The sequence below is a fragment of the Pristis pectinata genome, chromosome 5 (assembly GCF_009764475.1).
Source record: "Pristis pectinata isolate sPriPec2 chromosome 5, sPriPec2.1.pri, whole genome shotgun sequence".
Taxonomy (NCBI): Eukaryota; Metazoa; Chordata; class Chondrichthyes; order Rhinopristiformes; family Pristidae; genus Pristis; species Pristis pectinata.
In genome coordinates this window covers 41,274,487-41,302,071 of record NC_067409.1, presented here as the reverse complement: position 1 = coordinate 41,302,071, position 27,585 = coordinate 41,274,487, and the positions used below count along the sequence as shown (strand labels likewise).

Sequence of the window (27,585 nt, the reverse complement as noted above, 5' to 3'; positions counted from 1 at the left end):
TCTGCCCAATTTTATTTATTATCCTGAAGGAGATTAATAGCTAGAATTCTGTGAAATTTTCCTCTGACTTTAATCTAATTTAGTAAATCTGTGGAATGTGAATCTAACATGACAGGCTTCATCCATAAATATTTTTGCTATTGAATTTGTCTTGCTTATTCATTAATTTCTTTAATTTTTTGTGCAAATGAGTTTATCAGCACTGGTTCCTGTGTGGGAATAAATAATCCCTTTTTTAATCACTTGTGTTGTTCAAAGGAAATTCATTTTATATTCTTACAGTTTTGCAGTCGGTTGACATCATTTTTTGGCAGTATTGTAAACAAATATACAAGTTCCTAATGACATTGGCCTAGATTTTGATGGGTTCGCAAGCAGTTCCACAGCACGTTGCCAACTATTACCCAGATATGTGCCAGCAGTTTGGGGCACATCCAAATGTAGACATGCTAAAAATGCTGATGGATGCCTATCTATAGTTTTGTGTTACTAGGTGTATCTGCTTTGATATTGTTTGACAACATTCACATTTTCTTTTCAAATAACTTTTTCATCAGACCATTTAAACTTCAGCCTCCTTTCATAGGGTTCAAAAAAATGTGAAAGCCCATCTACATTTATTACTTACTAAAGTGTTTCAACGATTTTTGAATGTCGGTTTGGTCTTCTGCTCTTCAATTGCCAATCCATTTGTTTTAAGCTAATAACTTCAAGTGAGAAGTTGTACTTGGATTTTTGGAACTGCTTTCATTTTCCAGCATTAAGTGCACTGCAGTTTTGGGCTGTTCACCTAGAAAAGGACCACATATATTAGGGAATTTGATATTGAAAAAGTACTTGTTTTGTGCACATTTCATTGCTCTCCTAAACCAGCAAAGTATTCTTTGTTCCCCAATTATTTGCTTAAAATAAGCCTGTGTTCTAAATGTGTTATTTTAAAGCAAATAACTTTCATGTGTTCTTTGCTGAGATATTTTTGTTGGTGTATTTGAATTCTTTTTTAAAAAAAATAAAAATCTGGTTGCCAATATTGTCTGCAGTTGTCTTAAAACTGTGGTAAAGAGAAACTTTCACTGTCAGTTATTGAGTTAATCCAGTGAATACAGAGTCATTCTCTATATAGAAATTTCTTATTACCTGCCAATTTAGTTTATCTCAATCAGGACACAAGTATAAAAATCACAATTGGTCTCAATGTCTTTAAATAAGAATGGGGATAATTAAGTTTGTGTTTATGCATGTGTGCACATGTATATTGAGAAGATGATTTTGTTATACAGGTTTCATGTTTAAATATTACACATAGGTTCTTTTTTTTAATGCGAGTGTGTGACCTAAACTCCAGGCATTTCAGGATAGGTAAAAGGTAAATAAGAAGAAAGATAATGTGGATGAAAATGTGCAATTGAATAACTTTGATCCACTATTAAACTTGAAATGTCTTCATTGTATCTGTTTTGAAATGTATTTTATTGCACAGAATAAGAAAAATACCTTTGCATTAGGTCCACTGGCCAATATATTCGCCTTGAGAGCAAGATAAAGTAGACAATAATGATCTAAAGTCAGGATATGGAGCTTGCTCTGTGAACAATTTTTGCATTGTTGCCCAGTAATAAAAGGCCACAATTCGCTACATATGCAAATGTAACACTGTTTTATACAGTGCAATAATAGTTATGGTAGTGTAATGGTTATGCGATAATTGGGAAGCCTTGATGGTGTAATCATTTGGAAGCCTTCACTAATATTGCAGGGGGCCTGAGTTTGAATCCCATAATGATATTTTATCGTTCCCAGAACTAAGATACCATTCCTCTTGTCTTCACTTTCCATCTCACCATCTTCACATCCAATGGACTATCCTCTGCTATCTTCAACTCCTCTGGTGGGATGCCACCACCAGGCATACGTTCCCCTCTCCTTCAGTTTCAATGGGACTATTCCTTCCAGGATGATCTATTTCATTCTTCTGTCCTCCTCTGTGTTGCACATTCTTGTGCAACTTCAAGAGATGCCTGCCCTCTTATCTCCTCCCTTTCTGTGATCTCGGGTCCCAAATACACTTTCCACATGAAATAGTGATTTAATTGTACTTCTTTCAATTAAGTATTGTCTACTCAGTGCCCACAATGTGGTCCCTTCTACTTTGGAGAGACCAAATGCACATTGGGCCATCTCTTTGCAGAACACTTCAGTCCAAAAATGTGATCCTGTTCTTGTCACCGAGTGAGAAATTGTACCTGGATTTTTGAAACTGCATTTATTGCTGTCTCACTCCCACTATGGCCCCTTTGACTCATTGTCTCCTTGCATTGTTCCAAAGAAGCTTAATGTAAGCTCAGGAACATCATCTCACCTGTGTGTGAGCATGAAACAGAGTTCCGGACTTCATGTTCAGGATAATTTCAAATAATCAGCATTCTAGCAATTTTATTTCCAGTATTACTCCTTAATTCCTTTGGTAATTCCAGATAATTGTCCTGCATTTTCACCCACAATGTCTTTGTAACCTTGCACTTTCACCCTTTTCATCATTTAATCTTTCCTGCTTTTCACCCCTCACAGAACTTGCCTTTTGTTCTTTCCTCCCTCCCCCTTCCTTATCTTGAAACTTACTTTTCTTTCACTTTTCATAGTTCTGATGGAGGTCTTTGACTTGAAACTTTAATCCTGTTTTTCTACTGATGCAGTCTCACTTTGAGTATATCCAGCATTTTCTGTTAATTTGAATCCAAATTTTAGTATAATGCTTTAAAACAAAAAATAGAAAATTAAAAAATATACTTTCTTTTTAGAAAAGAGGTGACAATGAATTTGCTGGATTGCTGCAAGATTGCAATGGCCTTGAGGAAAGGAAATATTCGGTCTTTAGCCACTCTGGTCTTCAGTCCCATGACAACTTGGCCAATCTTAGTTGTTCTGAAATGTCCTTGATAATCATTCCATTGTTTGTAAGGACAGGAAATAAATCTTGGCACTTCCAGAATCGTTTGTATCAAGGGGATAAATAAAAAAGCAGTTATTTTTTTGCCATCTTTCATACATGTTATTTTAACAATCACTCTCCTGGGTATGTCTCCATAACATTCAAAGTATTGCAACATACATAAGGGAACTAATTGCATCTAACCTATTAACTTGATGTAGTGTTGTGTAAATGTTGCATTTGTTCCACTTTTTCAGGATCTGAAGGATGAAAAGAAGAAAGCGAGGATGGCAGCTGCCAGGGCAATACTAGAGAAGTGTACGATGATGCTTCTCACAGCCTCAAAGGTAACAATTCAGTGGGCAAAATCAGCCCATTTGCAACTTTTTATGCTCAAATTTGCTTGTTCATAGTTGATTTATTTTAAATTGTTGTAGAGCTACTTGGTGCTGCCAACTGATCCTGAAGTCATTGATAATCTTTAGTTATAAAACAAGTGACTAATGAGATGTGGTATTGGAATTATTTTGGCAGGGAGCTTCCACTTATAATTATAATTGTGACTCAGTTTATGGTGTCACTTCACTTGACACTGCATTGACACATTGCACAGATTGCTGTCCAGTTGACAAATAGGCTGATCACTCAGTAAAAGACCTGAAGAATAATGCATTCGTTTTATTGCAGCGTGCAATCTTCTTAACACTACCTTGCTGAAGATTTATTTGACTATTGAATGGAATTAAAAATCAGTTTGTTGGAAATTCAGAAAGGTTTGGACATTTTCTGAAAGAAAATGATAATCTCCAGGTTTTGAAATTAGGAGTGCTGTCTCTTGCTCTTAACCTAGCAGGAAATAGCGCACAAAGATCTGCAAAGATGCAGCATGCACATTGCCTCTTCTGACTCCTCTTATTTGATTACTAGAGTTCACCATCGCTTGCAGAGGGCAACCTTCAGGAATTTGTCACAAAAACCATTGATCCCAGTTGCCCCACCATTAGCTAGGCCCTATAATATATGGTTTGCTTTCTCCTAATTAATGCCTTTTTAAGACTTTCTAACTGCATAGTTTTATTGAGCAATTTGTTTAACTTTGCACATATGAGCTCTTATTTCCTTCTGACTCAAACTCAGCAGGATGCTGTCTTCAAGCACTCACTAGTTTCTGAAAGAGCACTGCTGTCCTTAGTTATCAGCATTAATTCTGAGAAAACCTCTTGACTACAGTTGACGTCCTAGTGAATAGATTATTTAGCATAATATTTTGTATAAGTTTGTCCTTGGGGCTAAAAGATGCAGCTGGTCCTGCTTCATCTCTCTCATTACCTTTGTCTCATGACATGTTGCATCATAATCAACCTTCAAGCAATTTTTGCTCTTACTGAAGAGGCTTCTTGTACTTCTTTAATGGCCCTTTTGTTTTTCTTTAACTGCTCTCCTTGCCTTTACAGTTACTATAAGAATGTGTTGTTGAGTGATTGAGCAGCTAACATGCTCTGGCTTCAGTTTGTGTCTCAGCTGTACAAACAAGGAAATCATCATCTGTTGTCAAGTCCATCTGTTCAGCTGCCACACAGATCTGTGTACAAACTTAGCAGTCACCAATATCCTCTTCTGGCTAAACATTTGGATCAGTAGTTTGTAGCACAGAGCCCTTTAAAATCTCTACTAGCTGCCAGCTTTTGTTTTTGTCTTTCTCATCACTTTCATCTCTCTTCACTTCTTGCTGCACCCATCCCATGGAGGGGGTAGGGGAATCTTTTCCCCTAAATTTCTTAAAATTGCATTTTGAAATTCTCAACTCTCTTGCCTTTGGCCATCAATTTGCCGTGATATCTCTGCAGTTCAGCTGCTCCTACACCTTTTGTTTTTAATATCCTTCTGTCAATAGAATTCTTACTTTGTACTCACTTTTTTTCCTTGTCTCATGCCCCTGATGTTCACTGTCTTATTCTAAAACATTTTTGTGTATCGGACAAATAGATATAGCCATCAATCACCAGATCTGGCTGAACCTGCTGTTTCTGCTTTCATTTATCAGAACTCTGCAACTCAAGTCTTCCTGGAGATCAAAGAGTAACTACTAGCTTCTTTTCTCCATTTCCTTAATCCCTTCCTATTGTCCCTTACATCCTCACTTCCAACAGAAATACTGACGAGCTCATAAAAAAATTGTGAACATCAAATTAATGACAATTTAATACAAGGATCATTTGTTGAACACCTCTCTTGAACTTCATCTTGGCTACTAGCTAAATTTCACCCAAGGTTTCCCTGCGTCCTGGCACAAACATACAAATGTCTCTAGCTATTTTTCTGTCTCTCTGCACATAATTGCATTAAGCACATTTTGTCTGCATAACATTTTGTCTGCATAACGTCTCTCCTGCCACCATAAACTTATTTTCATCAAACTCCTTGCATCCATTATCCAACTGAGATTGTGTAAGGTTCCTTACTCTTTGGAATTGTACCTTTTTCTTTGAAAACATCATTCCCGCACCATAAACACTGTCTCTTATATCCTTGCAAGCAGTAGGCCCATCCCTAATTTTCTATTACTTTCCCAACATCCTTGAACACCTCATTGTCTCTTAAATCCGTGTAGCCAGGAGAGGATACTGGTGACTACCAAATTTGTACACAGGTCCATGTGGCAGCTAAGACTTGAAAACAGATGATAATTTCCTTATTTATACAGCTGAGACACAAATTGAAGCCAGAGCATGTTAGCTCCTCAATCACTCTGTTCCAGTTCTGAATATATCCAATCATTTTAATACTCCCCCCCGCCCCCCCCAACAATGAAATAGCTGTAATCAAAATAACATCTAAATATAATTGATACAGTATTGGTCTTTTCTACTGTGTGCTGCCCAGCCTTCCTCTAGCCACTACTATTTTGTCCACTTCCTCTTCTATTGTGGCTGGAACTTCATAGCTTTAGGGTGTAATCTTTTCTTCACAAGAAAACTAAACAAACTTTTTTCTTTCTTCTGTCCTTCAAACGATTATGCACACCTCTTGGAATGCGTGGAAATATCTCCATCACTATGCCCATTTTAAAATTCCAACTGGACTTTGCTCACCTGCTGTTATCTGCCTTCAAACTTGAACAACGAGTCTTAATGCTCCTTTGCAAATTATCCCACCACAGGACCTCTGATTTGAACTCTGGATTCCCTCCTCTTGTCTCCTCTCTCTTCACTGCCAGGATTTATATATTCTAATAATTTTGATATGGCGAGGCCTACATAGAACATAGACTATGATACCAGATTATACTATTCCCATTTGCCTGCACGTAGTCTATATCCCTCACATCCTTGTTCGTGTGTATCCGTCAATAACCTGGGGTAGATCCTATCAGGTCTTGGGGTCTTGTCCATCTTAATGTCAAGAGACCCAGCACCACCACGTCCCTGATATAGACATGCCTTAGAATCATCCATGTCCTTCTCCTTGGTGTATACCAATGGAAGCCACTTGTTTAGTACCTCACTCACTTCCACTGCCTCCATGCATTAATTCCCTCCTTTGTCCTTGAGTGGTCCTACCCTTTCCCTAATTACCCTCTTGTTCTTGGCATCTCAACAGTTTATAGTAGCATTTGTCTTGGCTCCTTAAAATCAACCACCCCATTTGGTTGACCTTCTCACTTAGCTTGCCAGCAATGGTTTCATCATGCCAACCTCATTCTTGTCTAATTTAACCCAATTTGTGCTGACCAGTGGATTCTACTAGATCAGCTACCAACTGCATCTTTTGATGGGATTCCCTTTCACCTGTCAACAAGGCCTTTGTCGCCCATTAATTTAATTGGAGTGATTTCATTGTTGTCATGACCTTGATGGAACATGGTGATGACACCTTCCCCAAACAAAGATTCTCCACCTAGTGGTGACAACCTCCTTCACTTGGATCTTTTCTCTGTATCTCGAGACGAGGTACTTTCACTGCTTTACCAGCAGCTACGATGAGCTACAATGTATCCTTTGTGATTTTTCAACTCCCATCTCATCTCATCTCTCCTTCCACGTTAACTCCCCTCTCCATTTTTGCAATGACCGGTGACCTTGCTACCCCACATTGTCTATGCTGACATCCTTGATTTAGTCCTCCCCCAGCTTCTATTCCCTCCTGTGTTTGTCTTGGTGGCAGTAGTCAGTGTGGAAGCTTCCCTAATTCACTTAAATCTGCACTTCTGATATCCCATTTTACTAATTATCCAACTTTGTCCTTTGTTCAGCATAACGTACCCGTACTTACCTTCCTGCTCAACCACACCTTTTGTGGGAGTAGCTTCCTGGTCGTCTTAAAGTCACAACAATTTTCATCCCTGACCAGTGCTCCTGGTAGAGTCCTCCTCTCTAATCCTTTAAATCCACATCATACAGGCTTGGTTATGGCAGACAACTAGTTTTGCTACTCACTACAAGACCAGGCTGGGCCACAACCTCACTTCCACATTCTCATCTGTTAAAATTGCACATTATTCCAAGATCGTCCTGAAATTGGTATCTGTTCACAATTACTTCTGGAGAGCCCCAAGGGTCAATCTGATTTACTCTTACTGATGTGTGTGTTAAATCGCTCTGCATAAATTTATAGTTCCACTGGTATGTTTTTGAAATGTAAATTTTGTAATGTAAATCTAAATTATTTGAGATGTAAATTGTGATATAACAGTGGAGTTATGCTCATCATTTGTGGAGACCCAGTTCAAGCAAGAAATTTGGAAGTTTTGGCATTAAAAATTAGAAAATAAAATTGGCAAGTAATACTAGAGGCTAAAAACTAAATGAGAATTGAGTGAATTTAGACAGTTATCTGTGAAGGTGGAAATTAATTACATGCAACATGGATATAGGTGACAGTGGTTAATTTTGACATCTAGACCTCAATGGCCAAAGAAACTTAGTCATTTGGAAATTAGAGATTGTTTGTTGATTTAATAAAAATAAATGAAAGATTACTTTAAAAGTTTTCAAATCACTATGGAAATGAGAATTGGAAAAATAAGTGATATTAGCTGCTTCTGAATTGTTAACAATTTTACTCGGTAATGAACTGGAAATAATGTACTCTTAAGTTCTGTGTTTTGAGAAGCAATCCATGTTCTTTCAAGGAAAAAGGTATCCTAACAGGTGATAATTGATATGTTAATCAGCATTAGCTTCTCCCCAGTAACTAAGTAATTGATTTATTAGTTTGGTTTATTCAGAAAGTCATCTGCCAGTGTCGTGTTGGAAAATGCTTTTGATCTCTGTTGGGCTATGAGAGGAGTAGGCTTTTTTATGTTGATTGAAAGACTTCCTCCAGGATTAGACAGTCAGCAGGTGGGCAGCCAGTCAAAGTTTCTGGCAATCAGGGAACTATTGATGGAGTTGTTCAACCCTGGGGACGTGGATAGAATGGAGGGGAATGTTTCCGTGAGGAGGAAAAAACAGCATCAGGCCCATGAATGCTCGCCTAACCTTGTGCACATCATTCCCAAAACAGTGGTATAGTTAACTCCAGGAAGAGTAAGAAAGGGGAGCAAAATATTCTGGAAAATTCCTCTCTAATTCTCTGAGAAGTTCAAGAAACTCTAAGAACAATGGTGAAACCTGTAAGTTGACAACAAATTGGTCAAAGTGAAGTTCTTGGAGCTGAAGTTGACGGATGTTACCAGCTGACTATTTGACAGGTTGTTACCAGGACCTCTGCTAGTTGCAATAATTATAACTGATCTTTGGAGCCTGGTAGAATTCTTCAATGTAACAGAGTTGTAATAGAAGGCAATTGAGGCTGTAACCTTTATTTCAGTGTCATTTTGATTCTAGAAAAGGAAAGGATTGAATGTCACCAAGGGAAAACAGGCAGATGGGTTAACAGGAAGTGAAAGCCTTGTCAGGCTTAATCCTTACTGTCCCTAAAACCTCTTTTAAATTAAAATATTAAAAATAGATTTTCCAAAAATGATTTAGACCTGTGTATGAAAGCAGCATGCTAATACCGGGAGATCACTAAATCTTAATATTGAGGAATGTAACATAATATAAGACAGTATATAGTATAGTTTGGGGATGGGTAGTGTTACGAGTTCAGGTTGCTACTTGATGAGTGTCCCTTTAAGATGCCTGAATAATTGTGTGTGTGTGTGTGTGTGTGTGTGTGTGTGGCTTTATCTGACTACTTAGAGTGGGGAAAAAAGATGACTATAACTGGAAGTGCTGGCAGTTGCACAGACAGAAGAGAGAGAGAGAGAGTTGGTAGGATTGACTGCCAGTCTCTGTATCAATGGATGAAGAACGATAGTTGTGACTGTCACTATACAATCCATATATGGATTTTTGGAGCAATCTGTGGAGTCCACTTTGTCGTTAACCTGTACTGTGGTAGGCCACGTATCAAGTGCCCTCGGTGTGGCAAATATTTCGGAACAAAATAATGGAGATCTTCGGTGATTGAGGTGTCGTATGGGTTCCATTGTGGAACTTGTGAAATTTGTAAACTCCTTCTCTCTCTATTCTCTCTACATTCTACTGTGGTTTTCAGAAGCCTTTGCTCATCATTCTACTTTGACTCGCTGAACTGAACTTTGAGAACTATTCCTAGACTTGGGGATTTGGGAACTTGCCACACACACACACACACACACACACACACACACGTAGTTATTTTGGGGTCAATGTTTAATATCTAATGTTTTTATTTCTCTTATCACAAGTAGTTAATAGATTTTAACATTTAAACATGGTTCATTGTGTTTCTATTGTTGCTGGTACGTAACAGTAGTAAATCATAGCCTTGCCAGTATTGTCCAAATAATGTGAGTGAATAATAAAAAATAAATAAATGTACGTATAATCCAGGGTAATTTGATAAGTAAAATGAGAATGACAGATTACAAAACAGTGAAAATGTTTTTTTCAGTTGTCAGAAACAAATAAATGGCCTGATGTGCAAGTGTTTCTTCAGAGTAAGCCTTTAGAAAGTATGAAGTAATGAAAGGAAGTTGTTGAGATAGATATATAAAAGTTATTTGTGCAAAATTAAGATAGAACAACCAAATGACAAGATATGACTGCCTTGCTTTACACTTGAATTTACATTGAAGGACAACATGTGCCTGGTGTGCAGGAGCTTCGTTATGAACAGACTTCTCACTGTAGCAAACCCACTTGCCAAAAGCATTTAAAGAAGAGGATACATTTTAATTCATTAGAAAGTAAAATCCTTTTAAGAAAGGAATTATTCAGAATTAGTGAGAGCTGCTTGGATGAAAGATGTGGGTTGAATAATCATTCTCATTATTATGCTGTCATATTCATCACACAAGAATGTGCAGTTGTTATTGATGATGAGTTGTCACTTGTTTTAATATCGTCATGGAGAACCCACCAATGGAGCGTTTTCTACTTGACTTAAGATCACAATGCTGCACCGCTGAAAACTTTTAAGATCTTGTTTTGGTGAACTTTGATCTCTGTGATACTGATGACCAGCAGAATCCAAACATCCCATAAGTGACCTTAGGACCTAGTGAGCCATCACCCTCTCAGCTCTTGTCAATCTTGTTCTTGATTTATTTTGGGTTTGCTCCTAACTTTATTCTGTTAATCTTTGTTCATCGTGAATTTGTATTCTTTTCTTGCCATGGCTCCAATAGCCATTGTCAAAATGAGGTAACCCAAGACTGCACAAACTACTTATAAGTAGCCCATCTGATGTCCAACGCAGGAGGAGTGTGATTTTGAGGACAATGACCACATTACTGCATGAATATGTTAAAACTCTAAATAAATCTCAATGATATGTTGACAACGAGTGAAATAAGAAAAGCAGTCAGGAATTCTTTTTTTTAAATTTTAATTACTTGTGTATGTCAGCCAGGGTCAGTTGATAGCACATTCTCATCTGAGTCCAGTTGTGGGTTTAAATCACCCTTCTGAGAAATTAGCACAAAAATTTAGACTGACTGCCCAGTGCAATACAGAGGGAATGTTACATTGTCAGAAGTGCATCTTTTAGATGAGATGCTAAACTGGATTCCTGTGTGCATTGGATTTAATTGAATCAATAACACTATCTTGAGAAAGCTGTGTAGTTACCCTAGTGTCCTGGCCCTGAAATTTCATCAAGAAAATGCAGATCGTTTGGTTATTATCACGTTGTTTGTGGGAGCAAGCTGTGTATAAATTGGCTGCATTACAGCAGGGTAAACACTGAAGTACTTTGTTGGCTACAAAGTGCCTTGGAACATTGAGGCCCTGAAGAATGTAATATAAATGCGAGCCTTTATTTGCTTTAACTTCATTCCCATCACCTCATAGAGTCATAGAATTATTCAGCACAGAAACGGGCCCTTCGGCCCATCATGTCCATGCTGACTTTTTTGCCCATCCACACTAATCCTATTTACCTCTACTATAGGGGAAAGAAAAACCTTTTAATCTAATTTTAACCTATTAACCTAAAAATAACAGTTAATTAGAAGTTGCTAATAGTTGAAAAATAATTCCTCCGATTACCTTAGTTTCTGTCCTTCTGGAAAGACAACTTACTTCAATTTGTCTTCCATTAGATTAAATTGGGCATTTGGAATTTGTGGATTTGTAAGTGTGATCACTGTTTTACATAAAAGAACTACACAAAATACTGAACTAGCAGCTGTTAAAATTCCTCAGTAAGACTATTTGGCAAAAGTCCAAGCAGTTTGTCAGTCTAGAAGTTATTGCACTGATGCCTGTCACTTCATGGAGCAGTATGTGACTGGTTTATGACTACCATTCTCAAAGCACCATTGTGTTGCAGCAGTGCTGACATGTTATAACATAGAGAAAGGACTGTGGACAAAGCCATAAACAACAAAAGGGCATCCTTGGATGACCCCAATGCTCCCTTTTCATTTCCCTGTTGTTCAGTGTGCACTAAAAGGTTTTGGGTGTTAAAACCACTGTAGCTAACCCACCAATCACCATCAGTTTTGCACAAATATAATGGGACAGATCTTCTGCTGATTCTGAACTGGCTGGTTACCTGAACTTGGGACACATTGTTTCTTCTAGGGCAGTGGTTTTCAACCTTTTTCATGCTGCGGCCCCCCAGAACATGTCCTTGTTAGATGGCGGACCCCCAAAGCCCACAAAATCAAACAATCGATAATTCATGCATACAACACTTAAATTACTGCACATAGGCCCTATTGAAATAGTGACTATTTCAATCACCAATAATTACCAGCGGTGTCTTTCAGTGTTCAGTTCAATGTGAAGGTTGTGCCTGTTTTGCACTGCAGAGTTTGTCCAAACGTGGTGGTAAGTGCGACAAACATATGCAAATATCATCCTCAATATTCAGTCTGGATCTGTATTTGGTTTTCATGGCAGTGACTGCAAAAAATGCTATTTCGCACAAGTAAGTGGTTGCAAATGGTAACAGAACATTAATGGCTTTGCCGGACAGCAGTGGATACTCCTGGGAACATGCTATCCAGAACGACAACAGTGACATTTGGTTGAGCTGCAAGTGCAAAGTCCTGTCGGATGACAGTTCAGCCAATTCTTCTTGTTCGCGTCCAGTTAAAGCAGTAAGCATGCATTCAAACGGATTTCGAATCCAATCAAACATGCTCGTGTCATCATCGCCGAAATACTCATGGAAATAATGTGACAGCTGTTGAATATGGTTCAAAACGGTGCTCGCAATGGCCTCTGTCTTAGTCTCGTTCACTGTCAGAAAGTCAGCCAGCAACAGAAACATATCATAGATGCCTTGCTCGCATCTTCCCTTCCAGATACGGAGTTTTTCTGGAAGGCATTGATTTTGTCATGCGTTTTCAGAACATTTGAGCCAGGTCCTTGCAATGATAGATTTAAGCTATTCAAAATGTTGAAAATATCTGCAACCCACGTCTCATCTGTCAAGAACTGTGCCAATGATCCGTTATGCTCATTTAGAAAAATGAGCAGTTCATCTCGCAATTCATACACACGCTGCACAACGTGGCCTCGTGACAGCCATCTGACTTCTGTATGTAGCATTAAATGCTTATGCTCGGCTTCCATTTCACGGCATATGTTTTCAAACAAATGATGATTGAGCGGCCTGGCTTTGATAAAGTTAATGATTTTAATGCACGTGGAAAACACATCCACAAGATTTTCATCCATACCCTTTGCAGCCAAAGCCTCATGGTGAATCATGCAGTGGGTTGCTGCTACATGTGGAGCTACTACTTTCACTCGTGCGACTAGACCCGACTTCCGTCCCGTCATTGCGGCAGCACCATCCGTGCATACTCCAATACACTGTGTCCGTGCCAATGCCAATTGTACAAAAAAAGTGTCAAGCACACGGAAAAGCTCTTCGCCGGTTGTGCGCCCTGGGAGCGCCTTGCAAAACAAAAAGTCTTCCAAGCCTCTCCTTCCCAGCAATATCGAACATAAACCGACAATGCGCAGCACTGGCAACATCAGTACTTTCACCAAGCTGAATTGCAAATCTGACTTGCTGAAGACGTGCTATCAGCTGGCTCTGTATATCTTCCGCCATATCGCCAATTCTTCTGCTTACTGTGTTATCAGACAGTAGAATGGCTTTCAGTTTTTGACTGGATTCTTTTCCCAGTACAACTTCGCACATATCTACTGCTGCAAGCAGTATAAGCTCTTCTCCAATTGTGTGAGGCTTTCTGGAACGTGCTATTCGTAATGCTACCAAATATGATTCGCGAAGAGCCTTCTCATTTACAGTGGTGCAGGCTGTCATTTTGCCTTTCTGCTTGAGGTACAGCTTCTTTTGCCGCTCAAAATATTCCTTCGGCTTACTGGCAATATTGGGATGCACTGTTGTTAAGTGGTGCTTCAATTTCGCTGGTTTCATTGCATCGTTGGACAGTGTTTGCAAACACACAACACAGAGAGGTTGGTCCGCATTTGTCCCCACTACAATGAAGCCATATGAAATGTATTCTGGATCGTACTTGTGTGGTTTTCTCTTTTGGTCACCCTCATCCCCTCCGTCATCAGAATCTCCTGGTTTCTGGTCAGCTTTTCTCTTCAGAAATTTCTCCATACTCAGCAATACACGCTGGACAGTTTAATTACTATTACTGATAAACAAAATTATCAAAACTAATCTAAAATTTACACACTTGCACACTTTTCGTTTAGCAGTGACATCACTGTGGCATAAATGCATGGTAAGTAAGCAATATTATTAAGGCACACCAACAACGTCACTCAGTCTCACTAACACTACAGTGCACAACAGAATAGTAGCAAATAGTGAACACTACTGACTATTCTGACTACACAAATTGAATATTAAGCAGCAGCTTACCAGAAGGGAACACCGTCTAAATCTCTAAGATTGTCGCCTATAACAGATAGAATAGATATGGCTGATTTTCTGAATAGTGGAAAACTGGAGCAAGCAAGTAAGCTACGTCTTTGTAACAGGTCGCTTTTCCAACTTTTTCTTGGTTTGCTCGTGGACCTCCTGGCAACCCGTGGCGGACCCCCAGGGGTCCGTGGACCACAGGTTGAAAACCTCTGTTCTCGGGCATGGTCTTCCACCACAAGACTGACTCCCAGCTGGGGGGAGAGGCCCGAGGCAGCATCATGCCACACAGCAGCACTGGCAATGACAGTTGATGAGGCCCGGTGTCCAACTCACTGGTGTTTAACTGTCTCTTAAACATTGGTATTGTATCTGCTGCTACTACCTCCCCTGGCAGCTCATTCCAGGCACTTACCACTCTCTGTGTGTGGGGGGGGGAACAAATTGCCTCAAATCTCCTTTAAACACCTCCCCCCCCCACCTTAAATCTATGCCTTCTGGCATTTGACATTTCCATCCTGGGAAGACGACTCTGCATATATACCCTGCTTATGCCTATCATAGTTTTATATACTTCCATTGGGTCGCCCCACAGCTTTCGATGCTCCAGCAAAAACAGTCCAAGGTTGTCCAACCTCTCCTTTTAGCTAATACACTCCAATCCATGCAACATCCTGGTGAACGTCTTCTGCACTTTCTCTAAAGTCTCCACATCCTTCCTATAATGAGGTGACCAGAACTGCACACAATGCTCCAAACATAGCCTAACTAATGCTGATTAAGGCAAGCATGCTATATGCCTTCTTTACCACTCTATCCACTTGTGTTGCTACTTTCAGGGAGCTGTGGACTTTCACTCCAAGATTGCTCTGTACATCAATTTTCCTAAGGATCCTGCTATTTACTGGAATCTTTCCTCTTGCATTTGATCTCCCAAAGCGCTAAATGAAACCTCATCTGCCATTTCTCTACCCAAATTTCCAACTGGTCTACATCCTGCTTTATTCCTTTGACAACCTTCCTCACTATCCACAACGCAGCCAATTTTCATGTCATCTGAAAACTTACTAATCAGACCACCTATATTTTCATCCAGATCATTAATATATATCACAAACAACAGAGGACCCAGCACTGATCCTTGTGGAACATCACTAGTCACACTCCTCCAGTAAGAGAAACGCCCCTCTACCGCTACTCCCTGTCTTCTATGAGAAAGGCAATTTTTGGATCCAATTTTCCAACTCACCGTGGATCCCGTTTGACTTAATTTTCTGGGTCAGCATACCATGGGGAAAATTGTCAAATGCTTTACTGAGGTCCATGTAGACAACATCCACTGCCCTATCCTCATCAATCATCTTTGTGACTTCCTCAAAAAAACTCAATCAAATTTGTGAGTTAGGACCTCCCCCTCAAAGCCATGTTGATTGTCCCTAATATGTCCGTTTTTCCAAATGCGAGTAAATCCTGTCCTTAAGAATCTTAATAATTCCCCTAACTCTGATGTAAGGCTCTCTTACCTACAAGTTCCTGGTTTTGTTTCTGTTGCCCTTCTTAAGCAAAAGAAGAATGTACAAGGATCTCCGACAAGGCCCCAGCAATCTCCTCCCTTCTTTCCCTCGGTATCCTGAGATAGATCACCACCTCATCCTTAATATTGACATCTCCTGGAATATCAATATACTCCTTCTTGATCTCACCGTCATCCATGTCCCTCTTGGTGAATATCAATGCAAAGTGCTCATTGAGGACCTTATCCACTTTCTCTGACTCCGTGCATGAATCCCCTTCCTCATCCTTGAATGGACCTACTCTTTCCCTTGCTGCCCTCTTGTTCCTAATATACCTATAAAATGTCTTGTGATTCTCCATAATCCTTCTTGCCAAGTACATTTCATGGTGTTTTTGAGTCCTAATTCATTGTTTAAGTTCTTTCCTGCTTCTGTTATATTCATCAAGGACCTTGTCTGATTTCAGGCTCCTAAACCTTACGCTCCCTTTTTTTGATTAAACTTACAACATCTCTTTTCATCCAAGGTTCCTGAACCTTGCCATCCTTATCTTTCATTCTCACAGGAATATGCTGGTCCTGAACTCTAACCAGCAGGCCTTTAAAAGATTTCCACATGTCAGATGTAAATTTGCCCTCAAACAGCTTCTCCTAATCTACTTATTCCAGTTCTTGCCTAATACTTTTGTAATTAGCCTTCCCCCAATTTAACACTTTTACCCAAGGACCATAGAGTCATAGAGCACTACAGCGCAGAAACAGGCCCTTTGGCCCATCTAGTCCATGCTGACCTGATCTTCTGCCTAGTCCCATCTACCTGTACCCAGACCATATCCCTCCAAACCCCTCCCATACATGTACCTATTCAAACTTCTCTTAAATGTTACAATTGAACCTGCATCTACCACTTCCGCTGGCAGCTTGATCCACACTCACACCACCCTCTGAGTGAAGAAGTTTCCCCTTGGCTTCCCCTTAAATATTTCACCTTTCACCTTAAACCTATGTCCTCCAGTTCTAGTCTCACCCAACCTTGGGGGGGGGGGGGGGGCAAGGCCTGCATGCGTCCACCCTATCCATACCCCTCATAATTTTGTACACCTCTATAAGATCTCTCCTTATTCTCCTCTGCTCCAGGGAATAAAGTCCTAACCTATTCAACCTTTCCCTATAACTCAGGTCCTCAAGTCCCAGCAGACCAGTCTTATCCTTATCCATAACTATCTTAAAACATGGGATTATGGTCACTGTTCCCAAAGTGCTCCCCAACTGAAACTGCAATCACTTGGCTGAGCTCATTCCCCAATACAAGGTCTTATACAGCCCCATTCTTAGTCGCACTATCTACATATTATTTCAAGCAACCTTCCTGGATGCACCTAACAAATTCTGCCCAATCTAAGTCCCTGGCACCAAGGGAGTCGCAGTCAATATTGGGGAATTAAAATTATCCACCACAATAACCCTGTTGTTTTTACATCTTTCCATAATCTGCATGCATATGTATTCCTTTAGTCCTCATTGCCTATTGGAAGGTCTATAATATGACCCCATCATAGTGATTGCACCTTTCTTGTTCATGAGCTCTGCACATATGCCCCACTAGATGAGCCCTCCAAGATGTCCTTTCTTAGCACAGCATGACATTCTCCATGACTAGTAGTGCAAGTCCCCCCCCCCACTTCTTTTACATCCCTCTCTGTAACATCTAAAACATTTGCACCCTGGAACATTGACCTTCCAGTCCTGCTCTTCACTCCAAGCAACAAACAATCTGCTGGAGGAACTCAGTGGTTCGAGCCGCATCTGTGGGAAGAAAGGAATTGTTGATGTTTTGGTTTGAAACCCTGCATCAGGACTCTCACAGATGCTGCTCAACCCCCTGAGTTCCTCCAGCAAATAGTTTGTTGTTCCAGATTCCAGCATCTGCAGTCTCTCGTTTCTGCTCTTTGCTCCACCCAGTTTCTGTAATGATTACAATATCATAGTACCATGTCCTAATCCAGGGTCTAGGTTCAGCTGCCTTTCCTGTTGTACTCCTTGCATTAAAATAAATATACTTCACACCATCATTCCTGCCATATTCATTATTCCCGGCCCTGTTTGTTTTTGCATTTAGCCTTACTTGACAACCTCTACCATCTCCTCAATCACTCCACCTGCTGACCTGTTGCTCCAGTTTCCACCCCCTCCAAGCTAGTTTAAAACCTCCCAAGCAGTGTTAACAATCCCCGTGAGGATATTCCTGCCCCTCCAGCTTAGGTGCAACCTATCCTCTGTGTATAGGTCCCACCTCCTCTGGAAGAGTTCCCAATTATTCAGGTATCTGAAGCCCTCCCACCAACACCAGCTCTTTAGCCACACATTCAACTGTACTATCTTCCTATTTCTGGCCTCATTGGCACATGTCAGAAATTGTAATCCTCAGATTACAACCCTAGGGGTCCTGCTTTGTAACTTTCTGTCTAACTCCTTAAATTCTCGGTGCAGGACCTCATCCCTGTTCCTTCCTACATCTTTGGTACCAATATGGATCATAACCTCTGACTGCTCACCCTCCCCTTTCAGATTGTCCTGTGCTCGCTTAGAGGCATCCCTGACCCTGACACCAGGGAGGCAACACACCATTCTGGAGTCTCACTCGGCCACAGAAACACCTGTCTGGCCCCCCGACTATTGAGTCCCCTATTACTACTGCTCGCTTAGACTTTGACCTTCCTTGCTGTACAACAGAGCCAGTGGTAGTGTCACTGATCTGGCTGCTGCTGTTGCTATCTGCTGAGAGGTCTTCCTCCCAACAGTATTCAAAGCAGTATACGTGCTAGAGAGGGGAACAGCTACAGGGGACTCCTGCACTACCTGCCGGCCAGCTCCTCCTGATGGTCACCCATCTACCTGGCTGAATCTGTACTCTGTTTTGCACTGTACTTGTGCTGTGAAAGGTGAGGCCCAACAACTCTTGAGGTTTCCATATGGGCTTCATTAGCAGTGGGGGAGGAAGGTACATTGGACAGGTGGTAGGCTGGGTTCTTACAATGTAAAAGTATCTTCAGAATCTGGTTCCTTGCACAACGGCTTTGGAGTAGTGATCCTTGGACATGTACACCAAGGTCCCTATGTTCCTCAGTTCTTCCCATGGTCTTATCATTTATTGTGTATATCCTGGCCTTGTTAGTCCTCCCAAAATGCATCACCTTACATTTTTCATCAACGTTCTGCAGCTGAAGGCTACCATTCTCAATGTCAAGAACACCACTGATTTTCATGTCGTTTCCGAACCTTCTTGTCATACCTCCTACATTGAGATCGTTAATGCATATAACAAACTGCAAGGGTCCCAGCACCAATTCCTACAGTAAATCACAAGCCATAGATTTTCAATTGCAAAAGCAAACCCTTGATCATTGCCCTCTTCCTCTAATCACCAAGGCAGTTTCAGATCCAGTGTGCAAAATTGACCTGGATCTCATGGGCTTTAGGACCAGTCTTTCATGTGGGACCTTGTGAAAAAATCTTGTTGAAGTGCATCAACCACATGACCCCCAATGACACACTTGTTACCTTATCAAAAAGTTCAGTCAAATTAGTCAGATAGGATATCCCTTTAACAAAATTATGCTAAATATCCTTGAAATATCCCTGCTTTTTCAAGTGCAGGTTAATTTTGTCCTTCAGGAGTTTGTCCAATAATTTTCCTATCACTGATGTTCAATTCACTGGCCTGTAATTTCCCAGTTTACCTTTGCTGCCCTTCTTGAATAAAGGTACCACAATTGCCATCATCTAGCATCTCACCTTTGGTCAGTGAAGCTTTGAACATTTCTGCCAGAGCCCCTTCAATCTCCTCCTGATAAGATGTATCCCATAGCATCCTGGGAAACATCTCATCAGGCCTGGGGGATTTATCCTCCTTTAAGCCCACTAAAACAGCTAATACCTCCTCCTTTACAATGGTAATTTCTTCTAGAATTCCACTCTTCTGAATTCTCCAACTACAATGTCCTTCACCTGAGATGAGAAGTTTTCACTTAAGTTTTCACTTAAGTCCTCACCTCTGTCTTCCAGCTTGACACAGATGGCCACCTTGGTCTGTAATGGGCCCTACTCTTTCCCTGGTTACCATCTTGCCCATAATATACTTATGACATGCTTTGGGATTTTACTTAATCTTGCACACCAGTGATATTTCATGCCACCTCTTCACCCTCCTCATAACTTTAAGAACCCTCTAAATATTCTGTAGTCCTGTCGGGCTGCTCCTGTTTTCAGTTCTCTAAACCTCAACTACTTTTCTATTATCCAAACCTCTACCCTTTCACAAACAGGGTTCCTTGCATTTGTTAGCCTTGCCTTTCACTATTACAGGAACACATTGACCCTGAACCCTCACTATTTCATTTATACCTGACTCTCCCTGGTTACGTGGACATACCTGCAAGTAGTTGCTCCTAGTCCACTCTTGCCCTATTGAAATCAGCCTTGAGCTCTTGCATGTCCTTCCCCATAATTACCTTAAAATTTTCAGAGCATTCAGCTGTGCACTTACTTGTACTCAGTTGCTCCCAGTTGCCACTTTGGTTTATTAGCTTTGAACAGAAAAACAGGACAATATATGAAACTCAAGACAAATGTGAAGGCTACAGCATATTATCTGGCTTTGTGTTTTGGGAATTATAGTTGTGCTGTACAAAAGGTAACAAAGGATATGCAGCTTTCAATTTTTGTTCACTCTCCATAAATACCTACATTGTTTTGATGTATTTTCCTGAATTGAGCCCTTCTAAAGAATACAATAAGACATCAACAATATAGGCCTCTTGTGTGCCAATGTGCATATGAATGCATTTGGTTGAAAGATCCTTTAACCTGCAAATACTCTACATTTAGAACCAAGAACACTTTGTAAAGGAATCATTTAAACAATCATATAAAATATCTTACGTGTGTGATAATTATAGTGTCGTTACTATGGAATTTACTTCTGTGCCTCAAATGATACAGCAAACAGGAATGATATTTTGTACAGCTGCATGGGGTGAAATAGTGGAATTACCTAGCAGCCATAAAGAGGAGAATTAGGATCCCTAATTTTTTGTTGTGATTATGAATGGGCATCAAAAATATACATAGGAAATTACTATGAAGCACATCACAAAGTAAAACACGGAAGAAATCTAAAATATTTAAGCAAGACAATATTGACATTTAAAGCTGATGTGTAAATCACATAAACACAATAGAATTTTCTAACAACATGTAAAGAATTCAAAGTAACTAAGTGTACAGTGGAACCCACAATCCAGAAATGTATGCATCATGGAGTTCTAATGATGCCTATATGAGTACTTGATACTAACACAATGTTATATTTTCTAGACTTGTCTTCGGCATCCAGATTGTGAATCAGCAAGAATAAACAAGGGAGGTGTTTTTCATCGCATGAGGTTGGCCTTAGACCAGGTGATAGAAATTGTCACAGATTCAAGACCAAATGGTGAAAATGAAATCCATCCCACCAGTATCTACGCTGACATCAAAGAATTTAAAGTAAGAAGGGGAGAATGTTAATTGAAAATTGTAAATTGCAGGCTTTTTATATCAGCTACATGGAGCAAAGGTTCAAGAGTCATTATTGCTGTTACTGATCTTACCAGATAAATCTTAATGTATTTGTTTAACTTTCAGCTGTGCACCATTTTCACACAGGTGATAACCAAATTGTTTTAAAGGGATTATTGTCTCTGCTGAAATAGCAGACCATTGCCCATTAAGTTTTATGCATTTTGTTAAAATCACTTTAAACCATTAACCACAAGATCTCTTATTTCTGTTTTGAAACAAACATTGGAATTTGGAATTGGTTTATTATATGCAAAAAGTTGTCTTGCATATCTTTCATATAGATCAATACATTACACAGTGCGTTGAGGTAGTACAAGGTAAAACAATAACAGAGTACAGAATAAAGTGTCACAGCTACAGAGAAAGTAGACAATAAGGTGCAAGGTCATAATGACATAGATTGTGAGGTCAAGAGTCCATCTTGTACTAGGGAACCATTCAATAGTCTTATAACAGCATGATAGAAGCTGTCCTTGAGCCTGGTGTACATGCTTTCAGGCTTTTGTATCTTCTGCCCGACGGGAGAGGGGAGAAGAGAATGTCCGGGGTGGGTAGGATCTTTGATTATGTTGGCTGCTTTACCGAGGCAGCGAGAAGTGTCCATGGAGGGGAGGCTAGTTTCCGTGATGTGCTGAGCTGTGTCCACAACTCTCTGCAGTTTCTTGCGGTCATGGGCAGAGCAGTTGCCATACCAAGCCATGCTGAGCTAACAGATCAGCATGGCTTGGTATGGCAACTGCTCTGAGAGAAGCGAATTCTCTGCAATTAAAAATAGCTGGTGGTATTGCTCTGCAATAAAATCTGCAAACGTGTGGGTACCTTAGAGAATAGTTTAGCTCATTGCTGCTGGGATTGCTTGTCATAGGAGGTGTTATAATAATGTATATTGATCAGAAGGGCAACCTGGAGTTTTGCATCAATCTTAAATTTACATCCTAAGACGAGACTACAGGTGGTAAATACATTGCAGCTTCATGCTATTTGGTCAAGAATAGAAATAATTGCACTAAAAATCTCTCAGAACTAAATCTTATATTCTTTGGGTACTGATCCAAATTTTGTATTTTTGAATGGGACAATTAATTACTACACAGATGTTATAGAATGCTGAACAGTGGAAAAGAAGCCACAGTTAAACTGTATATATTTATTGACAATAGAATAGAATTAAAAACAATTCTATTTATCAAGAAATAGGCTGTGAAGGAGATATGATGGAATAACAGTTTATGAATTGATAATTCAGAGAACTTGCCTGTATTTACTCCTTAAGTTATATCCAGAAATGTCCTTTTCCAAACTCCCCTCCCCACATCCCACTCTTACTCTGCCGCTGCCTGTCATCTCATCCCCAGTCCCTGCTGAGTTCATTTACCTCTGTGAATGAAGCTACCAGCTAGGGTTAAGTTAAAAACTAAATGCAGAACTTAACTATGTTTTATGAAGCAATCAACCATTAAAATTCCCCAGCTCACTATATTATCGTGTTCAGTGCTTTGTGCAAGTAGGGGTCCTCCCTACACCCTCTGTTACTAACTCCACCTAATTTCCAATAGTCTAGAAGGAGTTTGAAGCTATTTAAAAAAATCTTTTGGGCTCAATTACTTGCTTTTTGTTTTGATAATTCATCTAAAGTTTAAAACCTTTGATTTTAATTGCACTACCTTCCCCAAAGATGCTGCTCAGGAGCTATGTGTCTATCATCTAGGAGGTCCCTCCATTATTTCACTGTGTATTTTGTTGAACTGCTTCCACAGTTACATCAGTGATTTAGCACATTTCCTCAAGAGTCATGCAAAATTAGGTAGTTATTTTAAGAGCATATGTTGAGGGTATTGGAACAAGTTGACAGTAATTAACTTTCACTTAAAAATGTCACTAAGTGTTTAAAGCCATTGAAATACTTTTGAAGTGAAGTCAATGTTGTATTGGAGGAAATAAGTTAGCCAACCATTTTTCAAACTATTGTTAAAGCTGAATCTTTGTAAAACCTTTTAATATAGAACAGGTTGTTTGACAATGGATTTTCAGCTTGGTATTTTTAGGGCGTATGGGGGTGGGAGTAAGATTGGATGAGTCATGGAGATAAACAATAGTACAGACTTTACAGGCAGAACAGTATGTTCCTGTGTTGTAGTGTACTATAATTCTCATATGAAAGATGTTATTGATTTGTTCTGATAAATTAATTCTAATTAATAATAGACTATTGGATCAAATTTGAAGCTTTGTCATGCATGTTTTTCAGAATTTTATAAATTCTGTTTTTTTTTGTTTTTACTGCATTTTACATGTATCACAGTGGTGGATTACTGTGTTGGGAAATTTAATTTATCTTAGTTGTCATGAACAGTCTCTCAACATATAAAAGATGGCTGGATAGAGTATCATTTGTTCTCAAAGGACCACTTCCCAAGTACATCAGTCATCTTTACAACCTCCTTGACTGAAACTACTAATTTAGTTTCAAATTATGCGCAGTTTAATGTGGGAGTCTATATTTAAAGACTGTTAGTTCAAAATTGTCCAAACCTATTTATATTAAGCTAATTTATGTAGAAATTTTTGAGGTAGAGCAACAAATTATTCATCCAATCAACCTGGTTTTGATTGAATCTCTTGTCAAACAGGTACAGTGTGCCAAACTGTGTCTGCCAGTTTCTAGAAAACTATTCTATCCCTTATCTAACCCAAATTTGAATTAAGTAAAGAATGAACCATTATCTTACCTATAGTGGGAAGACTAGGTAGAGTTTTTCTGGTATATTAACATGCTGGCCTGAAGAATGAAAAGTAATCTCATGGTATTCATACACAGATTAGCTATCTTGTTCTGATCATTCATGGGTTATTGCCATGTAGCATAAAATGGTTCTTAAGAATGTGAGTGAAAATCTGTTCGCTGAACATTTCTGTTTCATATCTTTGTATATGATGAATAGTCATTGGACAGGAAAATGTAATTGGAACTTGATGAATATTTGATAAGTGAAGGTAAATAAGAATTGAAATACTACATAAATCTTGGAGAGAAACATAGAAAAATGCCAGTAGGAAATGCTTGCCTTTAAAAATAATCATGGTTGACCCTTTAGTCTTACCACCTTACTCCCACTCTTACCTAATACCCCTCAATGTCTATTGCCAACTTAAGTATATTCAGCAACTTGGCCTCCACAGCTTTCAGTAGTAGAGAATTCTACAGATTCACTATCCTCGGAATGAAGAAATTTCTCAGCATCACTGCGCTGAATATCATCCCATGTCTTGAGAATGACGCTAAGTTCTAGACCACCACGAACAGAGGAAACTTCTTACATGCATCCAGCCTTTTGAGCACCCCATCCCCATGGACGGGGGAAACTTCTTCTCTGCATCCAGCCTGTTGAGCCTTGACAGAATTTAGTATGTTTCAGATCATAGAAATATACAGCACAGAAGCAGGCTTGTTCGGCCCACCTCATCCATGCCAACTGTGATACCTAGCTATACTAATGCCATTTGCCCTCATTAGGTTGGTATCCCTCTACACCTTTTCCTATCTAAGTACCTGTCCAAATGCCTTTTAAACACTGAAATTGTACCTGCCTCTATCACCTCCCCTGGCAGCTCATTCCAGATAACCATCACCCCCTGTGTGAAAAACTTACCCCTCAGATCTCCTTTAAATTTCTGCCATATCACCTTAATCTACTGCCCTCTAGTTATAGATTATTGTGCCCTGGAGAAAAAGATTTTGACTTTGCATTTTATCCATGTCCCTCATAATTTTATGCATGGAGCCACGGGATATGAGCAAGATCCTAAATGAATACTCCTCATCGGTATTCACAAGGGAGGCAACCCTTGCAACCTCCAGTACAGGCAACAGCCTGGTGAATCTCTTCTGCTCTCTCACTAATGGTACTGCATCTTTCCTGGTGTGTGGCAACCAGAACTGTACACAATACACTAAGTGAGTCGAGCCAATATTTTGTGCAGCTGTAATATGACATTCCAACTCTTATACTCAATGCCTTGGCCTATCAAGGCAAACAAACCAAATGCCTTCTTCACTACCCTATCCACCTGTGTCACTATTTCAGGGAGCTATGGACTTGCCAAGCCCCTAAGGTCCCTGCCACTTACTCTGTATAATCTCCCAGCCTTTGACCTCCCAAAGTGCATCACCTCACACTTGTCTGAATTAAATTCCATTTGCCACTGCTCTACCCAGCTTCCTAGCTGATCCATGTCCCTTTGTGTCCTTAGACAACCTTCTTCATTATCTATGGCTCCACCAAACTTACTGATCAAAACCCCTACACTCTCATCCAAGTCATTTATATATATATATATTATAAGCAACAAAGGTCCCAGCACTGATCCTCCGGTACACCACTTCTTACAGACATCCAGTTGGAAAAGTACCCATCCGCACTATGTTCTGCCTCCTATCACCAAGGCAATTTTGGATCCAGTGTGCCAGCACACCTCAGATCCCTTGTGCCTTAACCTTCTGGATAAGTCTACCATGCTGGACCTTGTCAAAAGCCTTATTAAAGTCCATGTAAACTATGTGTACTGCCTTGCCTTCATCAGTCAGATCCTCAAAAAAAAATCAATTAGATTTGTTTGGCATGATCTCTCCTACACAAAACCATGCTGAGTCCACCTAGTCATTCCCTGCCTTTCCAAGTGAACAGAAATTCTGTCTCTGAATCTGCTCTAACATCTTCCCTACCACTGACGTAAGGCTCACCAACCTCTAGTTTCTAGGCTTATTCAATCCTGCCCTTTTTGAACAAGGGGTCAACATCAGCTATCCTCCATTCTTCTGGTACCTCACCCATGGCTAACGAAGAACCTCTTTCAGAGCTCCAGCAATCTCCTCTTAACATCCTGGGATAAATCCCGTCAGATCCTGGGGATTTATCCACCCTGATATGTTCGAATTTTCTGGCACTTCCTACTTCCTGATGCAGAGATGTTCCAGAATATCAGCCTACACCTCATGTCTCCAGCCTCTCTTGTGAATACTGATGAGGACTATTCATTTAGGATCTCGCTCATATTCCCGGCTCCATGCATAAATTACCCCACTGGTCGCTGAGGGGATCTATTCCTTCTTTAGCTATTCTCTTGCTTCTTATCTACTTAGAAAACATTTTAGAATTCTCCTTGCTCCTACTTGCCAAGCTCATTTCATAGCCTCTTTTTCCCTTCCTAATTTCATTCTTAAGACTTCTCCTATATCCCCTATAAGCCTCAAGTAACTTGTTCAATAACAATTTCCTATACCTGATGTATGTTTCCTCCTTTTTCCTAATCAAACCTTCAATATCCTTCGTCAACCACAGCAATTTCCCAAACTTGCCATCTTTACCTCTTACCCTTCAGGGACACGCTGACTCTGAAACCTTACTATCTCATTTTTAAAAGCCTCCCACTTATCAGATTGTTGTTTTCCCTTCTGGTAGCTGCTCCCAGTCTACCTCTCCTAGGTCTAGCCTTACACTATTGAAATTTGCCTCCCTCTCATTTAGGGCTGTAACCCAAGGACCAACTTTATCTTTTTCCAAGTCCACCTTGAAGTTTACTGAACTATAGTTACTGTTTCCAAAGGGTTCCTCCACAGATATTTCAATCACTTGCCCTTCATCATTCCCTAAGATAAGGTCAAGTACAGCCCCCTCCCTAGTAGGACTTGCTACTTAAATATTTTTGAATGCATTTTACAAATTCCTCCCCATCTCGGCCTTTTACACTAAGGCAATCCTGATCAATATCGGAAAAGTTAAAGTCCCATACTACTACAGTCCTATTGCTTTTACACCTTTCTGCAACCTGCCTATATATCTGTTCTTCTAATTACAGCTGACAATTGAGAGGCCTGTAGTATAAAAGTGACCACCCCTTTCTAATTCCTAAGTTCTACCATTATGGCCTCATTGGCTGATCCCTCCAGGATATCCAGCTACTGTCATAATGATCTCCCCGATTAGCAGTGCAACCCCCCCTCCTCTCTTGCACCCCTTTGTCATGTCTGAAACTTCTATAGCCCTGAACGTTGAGCTGCCAATCCTGCCCTTCCCTCAACCATTTCCATGATTGCAACAATGTCATAATTCTGTGCGATGATCCACATTCCTAGCTCATCCATCTTACCTGTGAAGTTCCTTGCTTCCCTTTCTCTCTCTGCCTACTCTTC

The 27,585-nt window shown here is 40.0% G+C and overlaps 1 protein-coding gene across 2 annotated transcripts in view; it reads left to right on the top strand.

The window, feature by feature from the left end:
• ctnnal1 (catenin (cadherin-associated protein), alpha-like 1) overlaps positions 1-27,585 on the top strand; it is a 297,913-nt gene that overhangs the window by 229,637 nt on the left and 40,691 nt on the right. For both annotated transcript variants that reach the window (XM_052016792.1, XM_052016794.1), the window contains exons 5-6: positions 3,187-3,276; positions 21,150-21,320. In XM_052016792.1, coding sequence (XP_051872752.1) covers positions 3,187-3,276; positions 21,150-21,320 — 261 coding nt within the window. The remainder of the gene's footprint in view (positions 1-3,186; positions 3,277-21,149; positions 21,321-27,585) is intronic.